This window comes from Rhinatrema bivittatum, chromosome 1 (genome assembly GCF_901001135.1).
Source record: "Rhinatrema bivittatum chromosome 1, aRhiBiv1.1, whole genome shotgun sequence".
Lineage (NCBI taxonomy): Eukaryota > Metazoa > Chordata > Amphibia > Gymnophiona > Rhinatrematidae > Rhinatrema > Rhinatrema bivittatum.
The window spans coordinates 407,520,685-407,548,361 of record NC_042615.1 but is presented as its reverse complement, the minus strand read 5'-3'; the positions used below and the strand labels follow the sequence as shown (position 1 = coordinate 407,548,361).

Genomic DNA, 27,677 nt, shown 5'->3' with positions numbered 1-27,677 from the left:
CTCGGTCCAGGTTTTCCTTGATGTACGCGGACATAGCCTGGGTCTCAGGCAGCGATAAAGGGTAGACCCTCCCACGGGGCGGTGTGGTTCTTGGCAGCAGGTTGATTACGCAATCAAAGGGTCGGTGCTCCGGGAGTAGTTCTGCTTTTTCTTTAGAGAAGACGTCCTGGAAGGCGTGGTACTGCGGTGGTACCGTCAACGGAGTTGCGAGGAGGGGAAGCGTTTGCAGAGGACGAGCGGGAAGACAATGTTGGACACATGCGGGCCCCCAGGACGTGATCTGAAGCGTACTCCAATCTATCGCTGGCGAGTGTTCCCGGAGCCAGGGTAGACCCAGGACGACTGGATGGATAGACCTCTCCAGGATCAGGAACGAAATCTCCTCTGTATGCAGGACGCCGACCTGAAGCTTCAGAGGACAGGTGCGCGTAGAGATGGTCCCCGGAAGCGGAGTCCCATGGATGGAAGAGACTCGCACAGGCGGTACTTGAGGCTGGACCACAAGCTGAAGTTGCTGCACCAAGTCCCGAAGGATGAAATTCCCCCCGGACCCAGAGTCAAGCAGGGCTAAGGCGTCAAATCCTCCCTCCGGGAGACACAGCCTTACCGGTACGGTACATGGGGAGTGGGGTGACGTACTGCCTAGAATCAACTCCCCATTGGACTCTAGGTTCGGGCGTTTCCCGGACGCTCGGTACAGCGGGCCAAGAAGTGCCCCTTGCCCCCGCAGTAGAGACACAGTCCCTGGGAACAGCGGCGCCTCCGCTCCTCGGAAGACAGGGGACCCCGGCCCAATTGCATGGGTTCTTCTGCTGAAGCGGGCATGGACGCGGGTGGAGAGGGACCGGATACGGGGCGGAGTGGCCTTGCAGGTGGTTTGCCCCTGAGTGGACCTACGCTCCCGGAAACGACGTTGAATTCGTCGGTCTACCCGGCCGGCCAGCTCGATGAGGTCTTGAAGGTCATCAGGGAGGTCCCGACCCGCGAGTTCGTCCTGGAGACGTGGGGAAAGACCCTCCAGAAAGATGCCGTGCAAGCTGTCCGTTCCCCACGCCAATTCAGTGGCCAGCGTCTGGAACTCCATGGCATACTCTCCAGTGGCCAGTTTCCTTGCCGTAGCTGAAGCAGTTCTGAGGCAGCCGTGGCGGCCGTGGCGGACGAGAGGGTTCATCGAATACTCGGCAAAAGGATTGGACGAACTGTACCAAATTGTTTAATCGGGAATCCTGATGTTCCCAGAGGGCCGACGCCCAAGACAACGGCCTCCCATCCAGGAGGGAGATTATATACGTCGTCTTGACCCGATCAGACGGAAACTGTGCTGGCAGCAAGTCGAAGCGGATGTAGCACTGATTAAGGAAGCCGCGGCACGCCTTCGGATTCCCCGAATACCGGGAGGGAGCCGGCATCTGTACGGGAGCAGAGGGTCCGGTACTAGCCTGGGAAGTGGATGCCGCAGCGCTGGCAGCCGAGGCCCCCTCCACGCGGTCCGCTAGCTGTTGCACTGTGGACATCAGGGTGTCGAGGCAGATCTGTTGCTGTTGTAGCTTCTGGGCGATGCCCGGAATAGCCTTCAGGCCGGCAAGATCCGCCGGGTCCATGGCCTTGCAATCTGTTAACTCGTGGACCCTTGGACCGATCGGAACCGATGAATGGATGGAGGCTGAGAGGGTTCTCAGCACTGGTGCCGATTGGAAGGCGGCTGAGGCGGGCTCGAGGATGGCTGGCGGAGAAACCACGGAAGGCCCTATGCGACCAAGGGCCTGTCAAGGCGTTGAAGAGAGAGTGCGACTGGCCTGGTGGTAGGAGATCTTCGCCCTGGAAGCCGGTACTCCCCCGAGAGGAGCTCATAAGAGTCCGGCCGCTGGGACTTAGGAGATTCACCCTGGAAGCCGGCGTCCCCCCAGGAGGAGCCCGTAGGAACCCGGCCGCTGGGACTTAGGCGATACCTCGGAGATGGAGTCCTGAAGAAGTCCAAGGTTGAGAGTCAGAGGAACGTCGCTCACCAGGCCAAGTCGATACCCGAGAATCACCGCTAGCCGGATCGGGTCAGGAACCAGAGGATCGTCGAAAGCCAAACCGAGTCAGGAACCAGAGGATCGTCGAAAGCCAAACCGAGTCAGGAACCAGAGGAAGAAGAGACAAAGCAGGAACTCAGCAACTGGAAGCAGGAAGAACCCGGGAACCTCGTTGCAAGGCAAAGAGATGCTCTAGTTGCAGGGTTTAAATACCCTGAGGCGTCTGACGTCATCCGAGGGCAGTGCTGCAATCTCCCGCGCTGGCCCCTTTAAGAGCAGAGCCCTGCCGCGCGTGCGCGCGGCTAGGGGGCGGGGCCAGCCGCGGGAGGACGCCGGCTGCTAGCTCGGCGTGGGGACGCCGTTCTCGGGGCCTGCACGGCCCGAACGCGGCTCGAGGAAGCCCGAATCCGGGTCAGGGCAGGTAAGGGACCGCGTCCGGGTGGGTGGCGATCCCGGGGGCGGCCCGGGGTCGCAACACTCAGGGCCTAGAAGGTTTAAACAGGCCCCGGGGAATAGGCAGGAAACCACTGTATGAGAAAATCTCCTGTGTGTAATATCTCTGTGTTACCTGAACTTTAAGGTGAGCTGCATTATTTATTTGTTTTGCTTTGCACTTTGCTTTCACTGTAAATAAATGGCACAAAAAGGGGAAGAGTCAGAGTCTGACTCCTTATTCTTTCTGGCTGTTTCCAAGTCGCTATCACCCAAGTTACCACACTTTTGTAATTCCCTTAAATGGCAACAAATTTGACCACATTACCCCACTTTTGGTTAAACTGCAGTCAGTACCAATGGCTTTTAGGATCAAGTTTAAGATTTTATTGATTTGTTTTTAAATGTTTAATTAGGGATTGCCTTGATTACTTGACAGAGTTACAGTGCTAGGACTCTTCTTTCTTCTCAACTTTAGTTTTTGGTAATTTTATTACCAGCTAAAATTAAGATGAGAATGTCCTCATCAATTCTCTTTTAGCTATTTAGCTTCCTTCTAAGTTTTTAACAGGCTAAGACAGGAGCAGTGAATGGGCAGATCAGGGAGGAGTCGAGTTGGCCAGATAAATTAATCGGCTAAATCGATATTCAGAGTTAGCCAGCTGATTTACCTGGCAAACTCTGGTTGAACAAAAAGGCTGTCCTAAAATTAACAGGTTATACATAACCAGATAACTAGCAGAGCCACGTAGCAGTTGAATCTGGACCTCAGGTTTGTTTAACCAAGCTTTTAATTGATTATAAAACAGGATTTGTTATATATAATACTATTTTCTTTTCTGCTCTTGTTAGATTTTTTTCTTTTTGCTAGTTATTTTATATAATACTATTTGATATTTTATTGTTTTGTTTATTATTGATTGTTATTTTATATAATTTGTATAATTGTATATGTGAAACACTTTCATGTAAACTCAAATTGTTCTATGTTAAATAATAGATTATATTCCATACCATTACAAAATTAACCAACTAAAAATAAAGGTATCTTAGCTATTCAGAAGATTTTTGAAAATGTATCTTTCCCTTTTTAAATTGGACTTTTATCTGTTATATTATAGCAGGAGATGCAAAGAGATGCCTTCCCAACTAATCATAATTAATCAAGCAAATTAAAAATTCCAACTTTTTTCTAGTGATGTTGTACGACTGGAAAGACCTGATCTGGAGGAACAAAGAAACCAACTTATTATCAGAATCAACTCTGATAAGAATCAGTTAAAAGCTATAGAAGACAGAATTCTAAAACTGTTGTTTACTTCTGAGGGCAATATTCTGGACAATGAAGACCTCATCAATACACTTCAGGATTCCAAGGTTAGAGAAAAAAAGTGCATTTTTAATTGAAAAGAATCAATCTAGGCCCATTCCAAGTATCAGTATAATGTGCAGATGAGCAAATAATTAGCTAGTATATACTTTGTCCTTTTTCTAATTTAATAGAAACTAAAATTTTAAGGTGAATTTTATACATTTAAAAAGACTCCCTTCCAAAATTTCCCATTCTGCAATATGCTAAATTTTAATAGCTTTCATTGAAATAAAGAACATCACAGTAGATACAGATCATAAGATCCATTTAGTCAGCCCAGTCTACTGTATTTATTTATTTATTTATTTGCAGTTTTTATATACTGACATTTGTTTAGTAACCTCACATCGGTTCACAATTAACAGAAATTCATACTACATTGCCCTAGGCATCAGTTGATCTCCATCTTCCCCTTCCTCTGCACTTATCCCATGCCTTCTTGAATTCTCTTACTTTTTTTGTTTCCATCACCTCCATTGGAAGGCTATTCTATGCAACTAACATCCTTTCTGTGAAGAAATGCTTTCTAATATTACTCCTGAGTCAACCTCTTTGAGCCTCATATTGACCTTTAGTTTTAGAATTTCCGTTCCACTGGAAAAAAAGGTTTACTTTCTGTGCCTGATTTATATCTTTGAATTGTTTGGATATCTCTAATGTCTCTCTTCTCCTCTAGAATATACATAATTATCTTCTTCTGTATCATGTCTTAAGACTTTTGGAGGTCAATAATCAGTAAGCCGGCTAGTGCCAATATATTTGACTAAATATGAATGGATAAAAAAATAGGATTTTCAAAAGCCCAAAACATAGAAATACAGACATAGAAACATGACAGCAGAAAAAGGCCATATGGCCCGTCTAGTCTACTCATCCATCCAATTAATTTAGCATTATAATTCTTATCATTTCCTTAGAAATCCCCTGTATATATCCCATGCTTTCTTGAATTCAGATACTGTTTTTGTCTTCATCACATCCACTGGGAGGTTATTCCATGCATCCACTACCCTCTCTGTAAAGAAATATTTCCTAAGATTACTCCTGAGTCTCCCTCCTTTCAACCTCATCACATGACTCCTTGTTCTCGAGCCTCCTTTCCATTAAAAAAGGAGGTGAGCCTTTTTCAATGGAAAGGAAGCTCTAAAACAATGCAATGATGTTGAAAGGGGGTAGACTCAGGAGTCATCTTAGGCAATATAATGAAATAAATAGACCATATGGCCTATCTAGTCTGCCAATCTACATCAACTAATTCAGGGTTACAATCCTTACCATTCTGTCAGAGATCACCTATGTTTATCTCATGTTTTGTCGCTATCACCTCCATGGGAAGGCTTTTCCATGCATCCAATACTTTTTCTATAAAGAAATATTTTCTTAGATTACTTCAACCCCTTTTCACCCTCATCCCATGAACTCTCAGTTTAGAGCCTCCTTTTCATTGGAAGTCATCTTCCTCCTATGCATGGAATCCTTGGAGTTATTCAAATTATCATTTCACCCCATCTCGCCTTTTCTCTAGTGTATACATGTTTACATCTGCCACCACATACTTTAGAACAAAGACCACTGATCATTTTAGTAGCTACTCTCTGGACTGACTAACCAGTTTATATCCTTTTGAAGATGAAGTGTCCAGAATTGTATATGGTATTCCAAATGAGATATACAGGAGCAATATTGCCTTCTTTTTTCTGCTGACCATTCCTCTTGCTATGCACCCAAACATCTTCTTAGCTTTTTCCATCAACTTATCCACCTGTTTGACCACCTGAAGATCATCAGAATACCCCTAGATCCTGCACTTGTTTCATGCTTAGAAGAATTTCATTCCATATATTGTACCACTCCTTTGGTTTTATGCAACCCAAATGCATGACTGTATTTTTTAATATTAAATCTTAGCTGCCAGATTCTACATCAAGCTTCACTAAATTATCCTTCATGTCTTCCACACCTTAATGGGTGGCTTAATGGGTGGCTACACTGTTGTAGATTTTTTATCAGTCACTAAAAGACATACCTTTCCAGATAGTCCTTCTTTAGTTTTTGGGTACTTGCCAGGTTCATATGGCCTGGATTGGCCACTGTTGGAAACAGAATGGTGGGCTGATGGACCCTTGGTCTGACCCAGTACGGCATGTTCTTATGTTCTTATAGTATCACTTATAAAAATGTTGAAAAGAACCAGTTTTAGGGCCGATCCATGCACTAGTAATGCCCTGCTTTTCTCAGTAAACTCCATTTGCCACTACACTCTGCTGCCTCCCATTCAACCAGTTTCTAACCCAGTCAGTCACTTAAGGGCCCAAAACCAAGGGACCTCAATTTATTTTTATGTTGCCTATATGGAACTATGTCAAAGACCTTTCTAAAAGAATTCCATTGGCTTCCAATTCCCCTCCAGAATACTCTTTAAGTATTCAGGCCCTAAATAGATAGTGTTCTCCCTTTATTCAACTCTCTGGTGATCCAATCAAAGAAGTTGATCTGATTCATCTGAAAAGACCTACCTCTGGTAAATCCATGCTGCCTCAGATCTTATAATTTATTGGATTCCAGAAATTATATTTTCCTCTGTTTTAGCAGTGATTCCATTAAATTACGCACCACAGAGATCATACCAATGTTCTAAAGTTCCCAGTCTCTCCCTTAATTCCACTTACATAATAACTTAGTAATGAAGGCAGAAAAGGGCCAAATACTCTATCCAGTCTGCCCAGCCAACTTCTTATGGTAGTATCTGCTGTGCCTTGCAGGTTACCCCATGTTTCTCTTAAGGGCAGTAACTGCCACTCCATGCAGTTGTTCCTAAGCCTTATGATAAGGGTAATAATATTTACAATGAAAACTAAGCAACTGTTAAACCCATAAAAAATTACTGATAGCAACATTTTTACTGGATGAGGAGCCTTCTTGAAAATTTAGATAATGCTGCTTGACAGGCTTTGCTTTTGGACTTGGCTATAGAAGCAATATTGTGCTTTTTCCTTTAAGTCTGTGTATCAGTAACCCAGACAGTAAAGTCAGGGCCCATGTTAGTTGTCATCTGAATCCAATTCACCCTTTTCCCTCCTGCAGTCAAAACAGAGAGTGATGTTGTAGCTGTGGCAAAAGTATCAAGGCTTACGGCTCGATTTTAAAAGCCTGGCACACGCATAAACTGGGAGATACGCATGTGGCCAGGCCGTGTGCGCATCAAGTGCATTTTAGAAATGGCCCATCCATGCACATATCTCCCGATATGCATGGAAGTGCCCGGCAGGCCGGGACAGTGCGTGGAAATAACTCCTGGTCCATCAAGCAGGTAATTTCTTAAACAAAAAATGGAGGATAATTAGACTGTGTTTAGGGGTCGGGGAGGAGAGAGGAAAAGGGAGGAAGGCTAGATAAGGGGATAGAAAAGTTCTCTCCCAATCCCTTCTTGCTGTCGATTCCCATCGAGTTTTTCCTTCGGGGGCCTACCGGCCATTGACCGCACCGCATCTAAATTTTTGGCGGAGTCATGGCGTCAGGTTTTCATCGGTGCCCCGACTGTTCTCGAACAGTGTCCATCACTGACCCACACGGGGTCTGTGTTGTGTGTCTGGGGTCTGACCACGATGTCCTAACTTGCACCAAATGTGCTCAAATGACACCGAAGGGTCGTAAAGCTCATTTAGGGAAAATGGAGTTTCTCTTTCAATTAAAATCCCCAACTCCATCGATAGCTTCGACATCGTCTGAGCCGGTACCATCGACATCAATAGAGCCACTGATAAAGAAGCCCCGTACAGAAAAGGCCCCATCCTCTTCTGTGACTGGGTCACCGAGGCGTTCCCCACCTTCAGTGGTGCAGGGATCCTCGATTACACCTTCACCGGTGGACCCTCTGGCTACGCCAGTGCTGCCTCATACTCCGAAGCCGGGGTTCCACGTCCCAGGCTTCTACTTCGATTCCATTATTGTTGGATGATGAGGAATCACCGATACCCATTCCACCATCTGGGATCTTACTACCGACTCATCCATCGATATCACCGGTCCCTTCAGTGCCTCCATCGATGCCATTGGTTCCTCCAACAATGCCGTCGGTGTTTCCATCGATGCCATTGATGCCTCCGTCGAGGCTGTCGGTTTCCTCCATCGATGCCCTCGGTGCCTCCGTCGAGGCTGTCGGTTCCTCCATCGATGCCCTCGGTGCCACCTCCAATGCCACCGATGCCCAGGCCTGGTCCTTCAGGATTAGCACCTTTTCTCCATACTGGAGACCTACTAAGTGCTGGAGATCAATCTTATGATCCCTGGACAGATGATACTTCCCAGGATACAGATGATGTACCATCAGAGCCCTCTCCCCCGCATGAAAAACAATGCTCTCCACCAGAAGATCTGTGTTTCATTAATTTCATCAAGAAAATGTCTGAAACCATTCCTTTACAACTTCAGACAGAAGAGGACTCTAGGCACAAGATGCTGGAAGTACTCCAGTTTCTTGATGCTCCCAAGGAAAGTCATGTCTATTCATATTCATGAAATCCTGCTTGATCTCCTGAAGAGAAACTGGGAATACCCAGGTTCTGTTCCACCTGTTAACCACAGGACAGATGCCACCTATCTTGTGCAGTCAGCTCCTGGGTTCCAGAAGCCTCAGTTGGATCATCACTCTGTGGTTGTTGAATCAGCCCAGAAGAAGACACGACGTTCAAAACCCCATTCCTCTATACCTCCAGGGAAGGAACAGAAATCCCTGGATGCTTTTGGCAGGCGAGTCTTCCATGGCTCAATGCTCATATCCCGCATTGCCTCTTACCAGTTATGCATGACACAGTATAAAAGAGACCTTTTTAAGAGGATTCAGAATTTCTCGGACTCTTTACCAGAGCAACTCCAGACTCAACTTCATGCTCTGGCTCAAAAAGGTCTGGATGCTGGAAAGCACCAAGTCCGCACTGCGTATGATATGTTCGACACAGCCTCCATAGCATCTGCAGCGGGGATCAGTGCAGGAAGATGAGCTTGGCTAAAATCTTCAGACTTAAGACCAGAAGTACAAGACAGGTTAGCAGATCTACCCTGTGTAGGAGATAATCTCTTTGGGGAAAAGATCCGAGAGACCGTGGCGCAGTTGAAAGACCACCATAAGACACTGCGCCAGCTTTCCTCTGTGCTGTCTGGACCAGCTGTCTGTGCTGTCTGTGCTGTCTGTGCTGTCTGGACCAGCGTCAGGATTTTGACTCCTTCCTAGAGAGTGTAAGCCATCCTCCTCTTCCATCCATACCAGTTGGCGGTCGACTCTGCCACTTCAACAGCGCTTGGTAGTCAGTCACCACAGAGCAGTGGCTATGCGCAGTAGTCACTCAAGGTTACCACCTAAATTTCCTGACTGTTCCAGCGGACTCTCTACCTCGGCTGACATGGAAGACGTTCGACCACTCTCCCTTGCTCAAACAGGAGGTCTCATCCCTCCTCAAATCACAAGCAATAGAGCCAGTGCCCCTCTCTCAGCAGGGACAGGGGTTTTATTCCCGGTATTTTCTAATACCAAAAAAGTCAGGTGGCGTACGCCCAATACTGGACCTCCACGCCCTAAACAAATTCTTGCAGAGAGAAAAATTCAAAATGGTAACCTTTGGCTCTCTACTTCCTCTGCTACAAAGAGGAGAATGACTATGCTCTTTAGATCTCCAAGACGCATACACACACATATATCAATTACTCCATCTCATCGCAAGTACCTGCGATTCCTGGTCGGCCTTCGCCATTTCCAGTACCGTGTACTACCATTCGGCCTAGCGTCCGCTCCACGATTGTTCACCAAGTGCCTGGTGGTGGTCGCAGCCTTCCTCAGAAATTAGGGTGTGCATGTCTACCCTTATCTTGACGATTGGTTGATAAGGGCTCTGACTCAGCAGGGCGCATTAACCTCCCTGCGTCTTACTATCCACACCCTGATCTCCTTAGGCTATCCCAAATCCAAGATAGTTCCATCCCAAACCATATCCTTTATAGGGGTCGACCTAAACACTGTACAGGCGAAAGCCTTCCTCCCCCAGGATCGCGCTTTCACCATAGCATCTCTGGCGTATCACCTACAGACTCGAGTGTCTTCAACTGCTCGTCACTTCCTAATACTGCTGGGTCACATGGCGGCCTCGGTGCATGTCACTCCGATGGCTCGCCTAGCTATGAGGGTGATGTAGTGGATCTTAAAAGGCCAATGGATTCAAGCTTGCCAGCCAATGTCCAGCATTATCCAGGTTATCAAACAGCTCCGTCTGTCACTAGCCTGGTGGATGCACCACTCCAACCTCATTCAAGGCCTTCCATTTCAGGCTCCAGATCCTCAAATTACCTTAACCACAGATGTATCCAACCTCGGGTGGGGTGCACATGTAGGCGACCTGCAGAATCAGGGAAGCTAGTCTCCACAGGAAGCCAAACACCATATAAATGTCCTGGAGCTATGGGCGATCAGATATGCCCTCAAGGCTTTTCAGGATTGCCTATCAAACAAGTCACCCTGCTTCAAACCGACAATCAGGTTGTGATGTGGTATGTCAACAAACAAGGGGGAACGGGCTCCTACCTTCTGTGTCAGAAAGCTGCACAGATATGGGCATGGGCCCTTTCCCACTCGATGTACCTCAAAGCAACCTACTTGCCAGGAATGGACAATATTTTGGCGGACAAGCTGAGTCGCACTTTCCACCCATACGAGTGGTCTTTCAACCCCACGATAGCGGACACCATATTCCAACGCTGGGGTTACCCTTTCATAGACCTCTTTGCGTCGGTCCACAACCACAAAGTGGACAACTTCTGCTCCCTCGTTCACAGTCACCACTCGCGATCAAGAGATGCCTTTGCACTCTCCTGGGCCAGCGGTCTTCTTTATGCGTACCCTCCACGTCCTCTCATTTCAAAGACTCTCATGAAGCTCCAGCAGGACAAGGGATTAATAATCCTGATAGCTCCTCCCTGGCCATGCCAGGTGTGTTTTCCAATCCTCCAGGACCTTTCAGTACGCAGGCACATTCCTCTGGGGAAGGATCCCCTTCTAATAATTCATAACGAAGGGTACCTGCGTCACCCCAACCTCCAGGCTCTATCCCTGACGGCCTGGATGTTGAAAGGTTAATACTCCAACCTCTTAACCTTTCAGAGTTATTATCCCGAGTCCTGGTGGCTTCACGAAAGCTTCAACGAGAAGGTCTTATCGCTTTAAATGGAAGAGGTTTATGGTCTGGTGCACTTTCATGTCCATAGACCCCTTCACTTGTTCCACTGCGAGGTTCCTAGACTATCTCTGGCACTTGTCAGAGTTAGGCCTAAAAACTTCGTCTATCAGGGTGCATGTTAGTGCAGTGTCTGCGTACCATAAGGGTATAGGAGATGTCTCCATTTCAATACAACCCTTAGTATCACGTTTCATGAGATGCTTGCTCTATTTAAAACCTCCACTGCACCCTCCTGCCCCTTCTTGGGACCTTAATGTGGTTTTGGGACGGCTCATGAAACCTCCGTTTGAGCCTGCCCACTCCTATGATCTATGCTATCTCACCTGGAAGGTAGTTTTTCTCCTTGGAATCACATCTGCTCGCAGAGTTAGTGAGTTGCAGGCGCTAGTCACCTATCCGCCTTACACTAAAATTCTGCATGACAGGGTAGTGCTCCGCTCTTACCCTAAATTCTTACCAAAGGTAGTGTCGGAATTCCATATTAACCCTACCTACCTTTTTTCCCAGGCCCCATATAAATCCAGGAGAAAAGGTGTTGCATTCCTTGGATTGTAAGCATGCCCTAGCTTTCTATCTAGAGTGCACGTCACCCCACAGGAAGTCCACTCAGTTGTTAGTGTCTTTTGATGCCATCAAACTTGTAAATCCTGTGGGAAAGCAAATCCTCTCCTCCTGGTTGGCGGACTGCATTTCTTTTTTGCTACCAGCAAACAGGCATTCCGCTACAAGACCGTGTGAAAGCACACTGTATCAGGGCCGTGGGGATTCAGTAGCACACCTCCGTTCGGTGCCGCTTGCTGACATTTGTAAGGCTGCAACCTGGAGTTCTCTCCACACATTCGCAGCCCATTATTGCTTAGATAAGGCTGGCAGACAAGATTCCGTCTTTGGCCAGTCTGTTCTACGCAACTTATTTTCAGTATAATTACCCAACAGCTTTCCACTGACCCATTTAGGGTTCAGGATGCCCTCCTAACCAGAATGCCACCCCTGTTGTTGTGCCTGTCGCACGTCTTTGGGTGCATTTGGTGCATTGCTTGGGCAACCTGAGCTCGGTACTCACCCATATGTGAGGACTACTATCCTGCTTGTCCTGTGAGAAAGCAGAGTTGCTTACCTGTAACAGGTGTTCTCACAGGACAGCAGGATGTTAGTCCTTACGAAACCCACCCGCCACCCCGTGGTGTTGGGTTTGTTTACATTTTCTTATTTTATTTTTCACACGTACTGTTTCCTATAATACGAGACTGAAGGGAGACCCCTGCTGGATGCAGGGTTGGTGCTATGCTGGGCATGCCCAGTAGGTGCCAGTCAAAGTTCTAGAAACTTTGACAAAAGTGTTCCGTGATTGGGCTCCATCCTGATGATGTCACCCATATGTGAGGTCTAACATCCTTATGTCCTGTGAGAACACCTGTTACATAGAAACATATAGAAACATAGAAATGACGGCAGAAGAAGACCAAACGGCCCATCCAGTCTGCCCAGCAAGTTTCACACTTTTTTTTTTCTCATACTTATCTGTTACTCTTGGTATTTAGTAACCTTTTGGTTCTATTTCCCTTCCACCCCCACCATTAATGTAGAGAGCAGTGATGGAACTGCATCTACGTGAAATATCTAGCTTAATTAGTTAGGGGTAGTAACCGCCGCAATAAGCAAGCTACACTCATGCTTATTTCTTTACCCAGACTATGTAATTCAGTCCTTGTTGGTTGTTGTCTGTATATAGATCCACTTTTCTTCATCCCCCCTGCCGTTGAAGCAGAGAGTTATGCTGGATATGCATTGAAAGTGAAGTATCAGACTTTCTCCTCTGCCGTTGAAGCAGAGAGCTATGCTGAATATGCATTGAAAGTGAAGTATCAGTCTTTCTCCCCTGCCGTTGAAGCAGAGAGCTATGCTGGATATGCATTGAAGGTGAAGTATCAGGCTTATTTGGTTTGGGGTAGTAACTGCCATAACAAGCAAGCTACTCCCCACTTTTTTGTGAATACAATCCTTTTTTCCACATTTCCTCTTGCCGTTGAAGCTTAGAGCATTGTTGGAGTCACATTAACTGTGTGTATGTTTATTGAATAAGGGTATTATCTCCAGGTAGTAGCCGTCCTTCCTGCGAGCCACCCACTCTTCATTCACGTCCTCTAGACTTTATGGATCCAGTGTTTATCCCACGCCCCTTTGAAGTCCTTCACAGTTCTGGTGTTCACCACTTCCTCCGGAAGGGCATTCCAGGCATCATCTGTGAAGAAATACTTCCTGACATTGGTTCTGAGTCTTCCTCCCTGGAACTTCAAATCGTGACCCCTGGTTCTGCTGATTTTTTTCCGACAGAAAAGGTTTGTCATTGTCTTTGGATCATTAAAGCCTTTCAAGTATCTGAAAGTCTGTATCATATCACCTCTGCTCCTCCTTTCCTCCAGGGTGTACATATTTAGATTCTTCAATCTCTCCTCATAAGTCATTCGATGAAGACCATCCACCTTTTTGGTCGCCCTTCTCTGGACCGCCTCCATCTTGTCTCTGTCTCTTTGGAGATACGGTCTCCAGAACTGAACACAGTACTCCAGGTGAGGCCTCACCAAGGACCTGTACAAGGGGATAATCACTTCCCTTTTCTTACTCGATATTCCTCTCTCTATGCAGCCCAGCATTCTTCTGGCTTTAGCTATCGCCTTGTCACACTATTTCGCCAACTTCAGATCGTTAGACACTATCACCCCCAAGTCTCTCTCCTGCTCAGTGCACATCAGCCTTTCTCCCACCATCGAATACAGTTCATTCGGATTTCCACTCCCCATATGCATGACTCTGCACTTCTTGGCATTGAAGTTACAGGTAAGCAACTCTGCTTTACACATATTCCTCCTCTCTGCGCAAGTGAGCCACAGCCCACATGCACATGCTTGCGCTCATACAAAATCTGGCACTCATGTGCATGCGGGTATTGTATTTTATAACATGTGCGCAGCAACATGCATATGGCCCTTTGAAAATCTACCTTTTATTGGTTAAGGGTAGTAATCCCCATGTCTTTATTAAAGTAGTAACTGTTGCACCGAGCAGGTTACCACCATGCATCCTTTTCTTTATTTCTGTCCTCTAACCTTTAGAGATCCACAGTGTTTATCCCATGCCTCTTTGAATTCTTTGACTGTTTTTGTCTTCACAGCCTCCTCAGGAAATGTATTCCAGGCTTTCACCACCGTCTCCATGAAGAAATATTTCCTAATGTTGGTTCTGAGTCAGCCCCTCTGGAGTTTCATTTCATGACTCCTAGTTCTACTGTTTCTTTTCCAATGGAAAAGGTTCAAAGTTTGTGCATCATTAAATCCTTTCAGGTATCTGAAGGTCTGTATTATAGCTCCCCTGCACAGCCTTTCTTCCAGGGAATACATATTTAGATCCTTCAGCATCTCCTCATTAGTCTTCTAATAAAGATCTCACACTTTTGTGAAGAGGAACCACATCCATCTGTCTGAAGTCATCAGGAGCTATTTTTGACTCTAAAGAAGCATTGAATAGATAAGCCAATTGAGCTGCCAAAACTTCTCTAAATACCTTAATACCCTTGAATGTATCTCGTCAATCCCCATTTCTTTATCTTCTTGAAATTTAGCTCCTCACAAACACCTTCTTTGGAAAATCCTGTGAGTTTTACCTCATTTCCAATTCTATTTGTGTTCATTTGTTCATTTTCTATGGTTCTACTCCTGCCCCTTCCTCAGTGAACAAAAAATAGAAATATTTGGCAAATAATTCTGTTTTCTTCTCATCAGTCTCTACACATCCATCCCCTTCACATCTGAGCCTCACAATGCCACTTTTGCACTTTCTCCTATCATTAACACATCTAAAAAAAAAAATATTGTTCCCCTGTTTTACTGTATGTACTATTTTTTAAATAAATTTTCATCTTTGCTCTTCTGACTACTTTCCCAGCTCCTCATAACTTTTTCAGATATTGTTGCTTGTCTTCAATCTGCAATCTCTAGTTTATAAATACTATTCTTTTCCTTAACATTTTGGCTACTTCTATAGAAAACCATAGCATAGCATCCTCTTTTTCCTCTTTCATTTATTTACTTCCCTAACAAATAGGTTAGTAGCCCTTAAAATATCTACTTTTAGTTTCGTCCTGAGCTCTTCTGCTTCCCCTAGATTTTCCCACCCAGCTAATAACTCATTAAAGTTCTCACCTATTTTAATAAACTTTGTTTTCTTGAAGTCTAGGACCCTTATCTTTCTTGAAGTCTAGGACCCTTATCTTTTAATGAATGTTCACCTTCTACATTCTAATACCGAACCATACCATCTAGTAATCACTGGATCCCTGACTGTCATTCACTACAATATCATAAACACTCTACCCATTGTTGAGCACCAGGTCCAGTATCTCCCCTTTCCATGTGGGTTTCATTTCCAGTTGAAAGATTAGTTCTCTCTGCAGATAATCCAGGATCTCCCTGCTTCTAGATGACTCCGCAGCTAAAATGTCCCAATCAACATCTGGCAGATTGAACTTGCCCAGCAATAGGACCTTATCTTTCGTGGCATCTCTAGCCATTTCTTCTGCCTATCCATTTACATCAGTGTAAATGGATACTTCATTTCCTCTTTTCAGATTAACCCACTGTGTTTCCTCCTTATCTCATAAGCCTTCCAGTTTTGTTGCTTTAATATTATTTCATATATATAATTTATTTATATCCTCCTCCCTTTCTTCCTACCTTTCCCTTCTTGAATATAGCTCGGTATAACTCTATCCCACTTGTAGTTTTTCATATATCACATCTCCATGACAGCCACTACATCTAAGTCAGCCTTTTGCATGACTACCTCTAAAATCAGGACTTTATTTCCCATTTTCACCCAAGCATACGCCTGATTCGACTTCACTAACACTATCCCATCTGGGTCAACACACCATGTGTCCCACTACATAATAATCCCAGAACAAATACAATCTCCTCCTGCCTAAGATTGACTACATGTTACATGACCGATCCGAATCGCTTGTATGTTAGATTCCAGTATGTTAGATTTCAGTAATTTAAAATGTTGTTTCTCATATTGTTCTATGCAATTTAATGTATTTAATTAATTTTCTCCCAGTTCTTCATTGCCTTGTTCTATGTAAGACATTCGTGTTTTGTCATCCCAAAGTTATATGTAAACCGAAGTGATTGGTAACATTGTTACCAGAACCTCGGTATATAAAAAATGTTAAATAAATAAATAAATAAATAAATAAATTCTAAGAGCATTGATATACATAGCTTTCCAGATGTTTCCCTTTTTCCCATTTCACTAAGAGTGTTTAAAAATTCACCTTACCTTCAGCCATTCCTGAAGATTCTTATTTAAAGTTCTCCTCAATACATGTTCCAAACTATTCTGGAAGACACTATATCCCTTCTTTGATAGCTGGACCCCATCTCTGCTCAGTAGTCCATAGAACTTTATTCTATGGTCCAGGAGGTTGTCATCAACATCAACATACGGCCATTCATTCATCTACATAAATTGAGCTTCTCTGTCTGAATCTTTATCCTTGAATGGTGAGACTGAGAAGAATAACAACTGTCTACCTGTCTGCTTTATCTTCTTTTCCAGAGGTATAAAGTCACTTTTGTTACACTCTATGTGGTACCTAGCAGTATCATTTGTACCAACATGGATGAGCAGTATCAATTAGTAACTGATGATTTTTGGAAATCTCCCCATAATGTCTCAAATTTTGGCACCTAGCAGACAGCACACTTCCTGGGACAATATGTCTGGTCAGCAGTTAGATGTCTACATGCCCCTCAGAAGCGAGTCCCCAGCCACCACTACCAACTGCCATCTAGGTGGAGTGATTGTTCAGGCTACAGCTTTGGGTTTACAAGATTTCGTTTTTCGTCATCCTGGCATGAATTTGTCTCTTCCATGGCTGTATATCAGTTATTCAGCATGCGGGAAATCAGAGTCAGGGTATAGGATCTAGTGACTGCAGTAACTTGGATCTAGCTGTCATCCTGTGGTCTAGTTTCACCTTCTCCTCTGATGCCTCATTAAGAAGTTCTTTCACATAGTCCCGGATGCTTCTAAGTATTGCTAACTCCTCTCTAAGTTCTACCATCTGTTTTCTGAGGGAGTCGACCTGCAGACATCTTTCACACTGGATCGGTTCCTCACTGTGGCTCAGGATATCCATCTGAACAGCAGTGGAAGGTAGTGACAGCTTTGGCAATACAATGTTTCCCAGCCATTCTTTAGTTGGAGTAGTATCTCCAAATGGGTTAATTTTACACATACCTGGACAGGAGTAAACCTCATTCATAAACTAGGTTATGTTGAATATGATATCAATCTCTCAAATTCACTTGCATTATGCCAAAAAAAACTTCACTCTGGCATTCATAAGATGCTATATGCACAGGCAACATGTCTAGATGTGCCTGGAAATTCTTTTTAATCAGGCTCATGGCACCCGATATACAGATCGATACTGTATCGTGCGGTTGAAGATTTCCCGTCTGTAACCTGCTGTGAGCGCACAATTCGGACGCGTAAGGCGATCCAGCGATACAGTCTCCAGTTTCACGCGTCCTTAGCGCTTCTTAAAACAGACGTATAACCCTTTCCGCACCCAGCATGTATATCATATGTAAATGAACGAAATAGCTGTATAATGAAGGAATTAGCTATTCCCCTCTGATACTGTGACGAGCGCTCAGATTATCTCCTTTGTAACCCTCTATTTTGCCGCGTCCTTAACCTGTTATTTTACCACCTACCCTCTACTTGGTGTTAGTGTGGTGTTCGAAAATTAAAACGGGAATAAAGTGTAAAAATGGGGGTAAAACCAAAGGGAGTAAAGTGTAAAAAACCATGGACGACCTCCATATTAACGTTGCAGCGTAAGTTGTTTATATATATATGTATAAATACCTGTCACTTTCCGAATCCCCCAGGCATGCGGTCATCGAGGCGGCGGCGGGAGCCGGCGGGCGGGTGGGCGCCCGTTCATCCAGGTGGTGGCGGGTGGGCACGCGTTTGATCCAGGCGGTGGTGGGAGCCGGCGGGCGGGTGGGCGCGTGTTCGATCCAGGCCGCGGCCGGAGCAGGCGGGTGGGCGTGCATTCATCCAGGCGGAGGGAGCCGGCGGCGAAAGCGGCCTCCGGCAGCCCCCGCCGGCAGTGAATGAATGCACGCCTGTTTACACCCATGCAATTTCGGTGCTCAAGGCAGTCACATGCCGTGACGTCAAGCGTCGTGATGTCACGCCTTGAGCGCCGAAATCGCACGGGCGTAAACAGGCGTGCATTCATTCAATGCCGGCGGGGGCTGCCGGAGGCCGCTTTCGCCGCCGGCTCCCTCCGCCTGGATGAATGCACGCCCACCCGCCCGCTCCGGCCGCGGCCTGGATCGAACACGCGCCCACCCGCCCGCCGGCTCCCACCGCCGCCTGGATCAAATGTGCGCCCACCCACCCGCCGGCTCCCGCCGCCTGGATGAACGGGCGCCCACCCGCCCGCCGGCTCCTGCCGCCTCCTCGATGACCGCACACCTGGGGGATTCGGAAAGTGACAGGAAAGTGACAGGTATTTATACATATATATAAACAACTTACGCTGCAATGTTAATGGAGGTCGTCCATGGTTTTTTACACTTTACTCCCTTTGGTTTTACTCCCTTTTTTTACACTTTATTCCCGTTTTAATTTTCGCCCTGCGCCTTGCTTCGGGAGGGGGGGAACCATCCACTTCCTGGTGCCTGTCATTTCAAATGTTTGAAATGACATTTGAAATGACAGGTACCAGCGCACCCAGGATACTGTATAGGCGCTGTATTAGCGCTGTATTAGCGCCTATACAGTAAAATGGGTTGCGCGGGCCTAACGCTTGCCTAACGCTTCACAGACGCGGCATGCATTTGCATGCAATTTGAAGAGAGTATCGAGCGGTAGGTGAAGAGAACTGTGCGTGCGGGGAACGAGGGTGCGCCCGGCACTGCCGCACTGTTTCTACCGCGGCCTTAGAGCATCGATCTGATAATTAGAACTATTTCTGTATCTTTCTGCCACATTTTCTTGGTCTCTGATTGCATCATTTTATACTTGAGAATCTTCTCTCTCCATACAATTCACAGAATAGTTGCTTGGTATTAACACTTCTATCAGCAATGCTGTTCTTCTGCTGGAGAAGGTTTTCATGGGTAATGATTCAGATGGACTGAATCAAATCACGGTGAACCTAGAAGATGTGGTAGACCTGATTGACAAACTGAAGAGTAGTAAATCACCTGGACTGGATGGTATACACCCCAGAGTTCTGAAGGAATTAAAAAATGAAATTTCAGACCTATTAGTAAAAATTTGTAACCTATCATTAAAATCATCCATTGAACCTGAAGACTGGAGGATAGCAAATATAACCCCAATATTTAAAAAGGGCTCCAGGGGCCATCAGGGAAACTACAGACTGGTTAGCCTGACTTCAGTGCCAGGAAAAATAGTGGAAAGTGTTCTAAACATCAAAATCACAGAACATATAGAAAGTCATGGTTTAATGGAACAAAGTCAGCATGGCTTTACCCAAGGCAAGTCTTGCTCACAAATCTGCTTCACTTTTTTGAAGGAGGTAATAAACATGTGGATAAAGGTGAACCGGTAGATATAGTATACTTGGATTTTCAGAAGGCGTTTGACAAAGTTCCTCATGAGAGGCTTCTAGGAAAAGTAAAAAGTCATGGGATAGGTGGCGATGTCCTTTCGTGGATTGCAAACTGGCTAAAAGACAGGAAACAGAGAGTAGGATTAAATGGACAATTTTCTCAGTGGAAGGGAGTGGGCAGTGGAGTGCCTCAGGGATCTGTATTGGGACCCTTACTTTTCAATATATTTATAAATGATCTGCAAAGAAATACGATGAGTGAGATAATCAAATTTGCAGATGATACAAAATTGTTCAGAGTAGTTAAATCACAAGCAGATTGTGATAAATTGCAGGAAGACCTTGTGAGATTGGAAAATTGGCCATCAAAATGGCAGATGAAATTTAATGTGGATAAGTGCAAGGTGATGCATATAGGGAAAAATAACCCATGCTATAATTACACAATGTTGGGTTCCATATTAGGTGCTACAACCCAAGAAAGAGATCTAGGCGTCATAGTGGATAACACATTGAAATCGTCGGTTCAGTGTGCTGCGACAGTCAAAAAAGCAAACAGAATGATGGGAATTATTAGAAAGGGAATGGTGAATAAAACGGAAAATGTCATAATGCCTCTGTATCGCTCCATGGTGAGACCGCACCTTGAATACTGTATACAATTTTGGTCACCGCATCTCAAAAAAGATATAATTGCGATGGAGAAGGTACAGAGAAGGGGCTACCAAAATGATAAGGGGAATGGAACAGCTCCCCTATGAGGAAAGACTAAAGAGGTTAGGACTTTTCAGCTTGGAGAAGAGACGGCTGAGGGGGGATATGATAGAGGTGTTTAAAATCATGAGAGGTCTAGAACGGGTAGATGTGAATCGGTTATTTACTCTTTCAGATAATAGAAAGACTAGGGGGCACTCCATGAAGTTAGCATGTGGCACATTTAAAACTAATCAGAGAAAGTTCTTTTTTACTCAATGCACAATTAAACTCTGGAATTTGTTGCCAGAGGATGTGGTTAGTGCAGTTAGTATAGCTGTGATTAAAAAAAGGAGTGGATAAGTTCTTGGAGGAGAATCCATTATCTGCTGTTAATTAAGTTGACTTAGAAAATAGCCACTGCTATTACTAGCAACGGTAACATGGAATAGACTTAGTTTTTGGGTACTTGCCAGGTTCTTATGGCCTGGATTGGCCACTGTTGGAAACAGGATGCTGGGCTTGTCTGACCCAGTATGGCATGTTCTTATGTTCTTAAGTTTCTTCTTTACTAGTATATCCAGTTTTTTTGCTTCAATCTTTTTATCTGTTCAGATTAGGATGTTCTAGTTGATCTCAACTTCTTCATTCTTTACAATTCTCTCAGTGTCATGTTCCCAGTGCTTTTCTGGAACATTGTTATATTTTCACAATTTCCAATGTGTGCCATCCTATTTTGCCTTTCTGTATACAAGGCTTTGACATCATCATTTAACATCCAGCAACAAGGTGTGTAACTGTATCGCTCTATGCTGGCTGTAAACCATCGTATCCAAAATCCACTATCCTGTGCTGCAATTAACAATTTCTCAACTTCAGGTCTAATCTCACTTCTTAACTATTCCTAAATCCAATCTTGATCCACGTAGAGTTTCTGAAGTAACTCTTCATGATTTTACCAATTGATTTTCCTTGTTTGCTGGTCAGATTCTTTAAATAGTTTTTTTCTCTTGTTTTAAAAATTCTGTTATCTCTGTCCCAACATTTGCTAGTAAATTCTCATTCATTTCCTCCATTCAGCAACAAGATCTTCTGATAGAAACTGATTTTGGCTGTTTACTTTTGTACTTCCCTTTATGAGAATTAGTTCTGTTGATGCAGTTAAATATGCTTGAAGGCCTATAATAGCAATTCTATATGTATAAGGCCCATACCGCCTTCAACTCTTGGAATGTACCTCGATATACACTAGGAATGTGCATTCATTTTCATCGAATATGTAATCCGCTATGAATAGGTCCCTGTTTGATTTGTGGGTCTGTGAAATGCATGGCGATCCCCCACAAATGAAACATATTATATTAGTTTCATTCTTTTCGTTCGCAGTGCTTTCTTAGCAACCATTTGAAATAGGAGAAGGCCATGTGGGAGTGTCCATTGCAACAACCAGCCCTTTCCTGTGAGTCATCAGTGACCTCACAGCCCTGTCATAGAGTAGGTCAGACAGGTTGGCAAGGAGACCAGAATGCCAACTTATCAGAGCGAAGCATTTTTCTAATTCAGCCAGTCACTGCTCTCAGTGCTCTGTGATGCTGTTCCTGCTGTATTTCTACCTTAAGCAAGCATAGCACATGGTGCGCCACACAGTGCACTTTCTTCTTGGCTTTTGTCTGAGGAGGTTGCTGCTCTTTGAGCTACTGTCCGAGTGTCTCAAATCCGTTTTCAATTGCTATTGCTTACTACTTTGATAGTTTGCTACAATTAATTTTACATTGCAGAAAAAAATATTTGTTCTTTTTTGCTGCTGTGCCAGCCAGGCTTTTTTTTTTATTGAACTCAGACTGTCTCTCTGTCTCTCTCACTGAGACAAGCTGCCAGCCGTGGTATTTTGCTGCTGATCTTACCCCCCTGGGGTAGGTTGCAGGCAGGGTTTGGGTGGTTTGGGTGGGAGATAGTGTGAGAGTTGCAGTGGCTGTCTGGGAGTTGGTATTTTCAAAGAAAAGCAGCATCACTGTAGGAATTGGGCTTGCTCAGGCTTCCAGTCTTTTCTCTGGAGGTTCAGTTTTTGTGCACACAGAGAGAGCAGATAGTGTGAGAGTTGCAGTGGCTGTCTGGGACTTGGTATTTTCAAAGAAAAGCAGCATCATTGTAGGAATTGGGCTTTCTCAGGCTTCCAGTCTTTTCTGTGTGTGTGTGTGTGTGTGTGTGTAGTTTTCCACACTCACATATATTGGTACAGAGGTGTTCAGTAACCAATAAAGAAATAATTATTTTAATTGAAATCCCTAGTAGGCAGTGACATTAAATCCATGATGTCAGGGAAATGTAGACATGGTCAAGTGATTGGGACTGGCAGAGGAGGCACTTCAAAAGACAGTGCCAGTCCCCGATTACAGTTAAAAAGGGAGCTGTTCCATTCTAAAATCTCTGGAGGGGCAGGCAGTTCCATCCGGAAAAAACTGAAATTTAAAGAATATGCACTGCCACCACCTGTTTCTGACCCTGTTGGTTTGGAGGTGAGGGAAGGGGAATCATGCAAGACAAAAAAGCGAGACCAAAAAGCAGCAGCACAACAGCAGACTCTAGTTAGCGCTGACAATGTAGCTCAGACATTATTTGCTTTTTTTTTTTTTTTAATTTTATTTTTATTGAAATTTCAACTTAATTTTACAGAACCATATGTTCCAAGAAACACAGATAATACTTCTAATAATTAAAGGAAATATTACAACTTTCACAATTCAATACAATTATATATCTGTATAATAATTATAGGTAACCAGGAGTCCAAAGATATATTGAGCAGTTACTGAAGAAACATTCTATAACTGTTTAATACATTTGCCATTTATAGGGTATAAATCATGAGTTATTCCTAATACCAAAACCTGTGGTATTTATCAGGAAGATGAATCCAAGTAGGTGCGCAACTGCACAGGGTAAAAGAAGATATATCTAGAATCTTGATATATTACTGTGCATTTGGATGGAAAACGCAGTATAAATTTTGCTCCTCAAGATATTACTTCTTGTCTCATTTGTAGAAATTTTCTCCTCTTTTCTTGAGTGATTTGAGTTACATCCGGGTAAACCCAGATTCTATACCCATGGAATAAACCACCATGATTACATAGGTATAATCTTAACACTGCGTCACGCTCTGTGATAAACATAAAGGAGACCAGCAAGGTTTCTCTTGTTTCAATAACAGTGTCGTCAATTCCAATAGTGCTGAAACATTTAAAGATTCTTCTTGACCTCCTGGACCTTGTTGTTTTAATTCCTTATTAACTTTCCTTGGAGTGTAATATATTTCAAGCGATGGCTGGTGGTCCCCTCTTCAGTATAAAATTCAAAACATTTTAAGGTAACTTTAAACTATCACGTGGGGACCATTGCCGTCATTTTTGGAAAGTTTTAATATCCTCAGTTTACTCTTCTAGTATCATTTTCCATTTTCTCTATTCGGTTTAAAACATATAGTTTCAGATTTAATGAGATTATGTTGTACTTCTTCTATATGCTTAATTGTTTGTTCAGACTCATTTAAATTGCTTTCCAAAGTTAATATGTTTGTGTCTAAAGTCTTTGTATGTTGCAAATTTTCTTTCATAAACTTGACATTGTTTTGACTGAATTATCCATTGAAAGGAACATTTTCCCAGATAACATCTATGGTTATTTCCTGTGGTTTACCAAAGAGAAGGATTCAACAAAATGTACCTCAGATTCTCTTTTCCCTGTAACCACAGGTTCCCACGATTTTATCATCATCCTGCTGTTTCCTCGGCCTCCATGCCCCCGGAGTCTTGAGCACCAGGGCTCTCCGAAACGGGCGCTTTATCTGCGTCCTTTCTCGGGGCTGGTATTCTAAATGGAGCCGTTTTCCCCCTCCAGCAGTCGGCCGTGGCGTCTCCAGACAAGCTGAGAAGATCCCCGATTGGTGGTTCTGGGGTATTCGGTGCACTGGGACTGAGGGATGACTCCTTCTCCTGGGTCCTGGTGTCTGCTCTACATCAGGCGTTACCGCAGTGCCTCTCCCCGACAGATTCCTCATGGTTCCAGTGAACAGGGACTCAATCCGCGGCTGTCTTTCATCAAAAGACTTTGTTTGCTTCTGATTAAGATGAAGAATCATCTTCTGTGGGATTCTCATCATCAGAAATGGAAGAACTAATAGCTGAAGAAGGTTTAGGAGGATTAGTTAGTTCTGTCTTAGCCTCCACTTCAGTGCTGGAGGGGAGAAATGAAACTGATGATGAGGTGGAGAAAGAGCAGTCAGCGCAGGCACAGAGTGTGACTGATGCCCCTGGCATTGCTTCTCAGGGTGCCACTCACTACTCACACTCCAAGGCCAGCATCCAACCAGAAGGCTGATAGAGAAGGGCTATTAAAGAAATCTATGATCTGGAGCTACTTTAAAGAGACGGAGGACCCGCATTTGCTCAGTGTAATTACTGTGCCAGGGCTATTAGCAGAGGCAAGCAAATAGGACATCTGACTAATTTTGGCATGCTGCATCATATGCAGAAGCAACACCCAACAGTACTGACATCTGGAGATGGTGGTAGTTACCAGTCAGGGGACCCCCTTTTTCCCAGGCAGAGGAAAGTGGGTGAAAAGAAGCAGAGTCATCCCACGCCCTCAGCCCCTTCTAGCAGTCAGGTGGCAGGCCAGCAGCCCCCTGCCATGTGTCCGAAGCGACAACCCACCATGGAGGAAATGGGGGTGGTGTTTGGTAATGCTATCCCAGGGAAGGAGGCAGACAGCCTCAATGTTGTAACCAGGAGCATTGGGGAAATGATGCCCTTGATGACCAGCCCTTGCAGGTAGTGGAGAATGTGGGTTTCAAGCATTTGCTGAAGATCTTAGTTCCATATACAAAGTCCCCTCCAGAACCACATTTAGCAGAAAGGTCATCCCCAGCCTGTACAACAGTGTCGTAGTCGCATCCAAGCACTGTTAGCAAAGGCAGAGGGGAGTGTGCATTTCACCTGCGATATCTGGACCACTATGAATGCTGCACACTCTTACCTCTCCCTGACAGCACACTGGTGGGACCTGGCTGGGCAGGCAGCAGCTCTATTAGTGAACAAGTATTAGGGTGGAGGTGGACTTTACTGCACACTCACCTGACAGACGATGCCCATACCTCAGCCAATATTCTAGCATGCATCAGACAGATGCTGGCAGGCTGGAAGCTACACCAGAGAGACAGGAATCTTCAGCAGGGTTCTTTGTCACAGATAATAGTGAAACATGATAAAGGCAATATCCGACAGGGGCTTCAGAACATTCGATGTTTTGCACACACTCTGCACCTGGTAGTGAAGTCAGCTCTGGGGTTGGAGTCCAATAACCAAGAGAATGAATACCTGCATACATTAATACACAAGTGCAGGAACATAGCAACGCTCTTCCACATAAGTGTGAAGGCGAGGTAGGTCTCCGTGAAAAGCAGACTGATTTGAGGATGCCTCACAATGTCTCATTCAAGACATTAGCACCCAGTGGAAATCCGCCTATATGATGCTGCAGAGGATAGTGGAGCAGCAGACACCCCTTCATGACCTTTCTGTGGAAATGGACACAGGTGCGCAGAGTCCCCAAGGGCATCATGATTGGTTTAGTCATGAGTCAGCTGGTAAAAATCCTGCAGCCCTTCAAGGATGTCACGAGGAGCTGAGTTCAGAAGAGACACCTTGGCTGACATCGTCCCTATAGTTAATTTTCTGGAGGAAAATTTGGAGGGCTTTAAACAGGAAGAGGGAATGACAGCAGAGGTGCTGCATTGTCTGGACTTTTTGCAGAAGCAGGTGCAAGAGAGATTAGGACATTTAACAAAAGACCACAGATACATGCTCGCCACGATCTGTGATCCCCATGTGAAAGGGAAACTCGCCCTAAGTCCGATTGTCTTACATTTGTGAAGAATCTGCTGTTAGTAAGCATCCGTGAACAGGAGCACCATAGGCAGAGACAGATTAGGCCTGAAGCAGAGGAGGAAACAGCGGGCACTTCAGAGAGTAGTGCAAGACGAAGCAGGAGCAGCACTCCTGCTCCCTAAAACATCATCTGTTCTGGCACGGGCTAGAACGAAAGCAGTTGGCAAGAAGGACTCTCAACCCACCAAGCAAAGGAGACACCAGCAGAAATATCAGTTGAAACGGTATCCCACAGAGCCCATAGAGGACATGCAGACAGATCCACTGGGATATTGGGCACGCACGTCCACTGTCTGGCCACACCTATCCAAAGTGGCTCAGCGATATCTGAAATATCCACCAACCAGTGTGCCCAGTGAATGTGTATTTTCAATGACGGGGGATATCGTGAGCCCTCATCGCTTAAGGCTGGCACCAGAGTTGATGGAAATGCTAGTGTTTTTGAAAATAAACATGCCATTGCTTGGGTTTCCAGATTTTCCCTGTGAATGGCAAGATGAATAAAAGCAATTTAAAGCCTTGCAGCAGCTCCAACTGCCTCATATGCTCCAGATAAAATCAGCACATTACCTGACCTCAACCACTGTGCCTGTCCGACCAGCCCTTAAGTCACTACAAGGGCCTGACCTCAACTGATATGCCTGCCCATCAGCACTTACGTCACTACAAGGGCCTGACCCCGAACGATGTGCCTGTCTGTCCAGCCCTTACGTCACTACAAGGGCATGACCCCAAATGCTGTGCCTGTCTGTCCACTGTCCAGCCCTTACGTCACTACAAAGGCCTGACCTCAACTGATATGCCTGCCCATCCAGCCCTTACGTCACTACAAGGGCTGACCCCAAACGCTGTGCCTGTCTGTCCAGCCCTTACGTTACTACAAGGGCCTGACTCCAAACGCTGTGCCTGTCTGTCCAGCCCTTACGTCAGTACAGGGGCCTGACCCAAAATGCTGTGCTGTGGTCCAGCCCTTACTTCACTACAAGGGCCAAACCCCAAATGCTGTGTCTGTCTGTCCAGCCCTTAAGTCACTACAATGGTCTGACCCGAAACGCTGTGCCTGTCTGTCCACTGTCCAGCCCTTACGGCACTATAAGAGGCCTGACCCCAAACACCCGTGCCTGTCTGTCCAGCCCTTACGGCAGTACAGGGGCCTGCCCCCAAATGCTGTGCTGTGGTCCAGCCCTTACTTCACTACAAGGGCCAAACCGCAAACGCTGTGCCTGTCTGTCCAGCCCTTAAGTCACTACAATGGTCTGACCCAAAACGCTGTGCCTGTCTGTCCACTGTCCAGCCCTTACGGCACTATGAGAGCCTGGCCCCAAACGCTGTGCC

At 45.1% G+C, this 27,677-nt stretch overlaps 1 protein-coding gene across 1 annotated transcript in view; it reads left to right on the top strand.

Annotated features, from left to right (window-relative positions):
- The window catches only part of DNAH6 (dynein axonemal heavy chain 6), a 3,261,518-nt gene that overhangs the window by 2,483,778 nt on the left and 750,063 nt on the right, over window positions 1–27,677 (top strand). Inside the window, 1 exon segment of the mRNA XM_029602297.1 lies at window positions 3,647–3,827. Coding sequence (XP_029458157.1) covers window positions 3,647–3,827 — 181 coding nt within the window.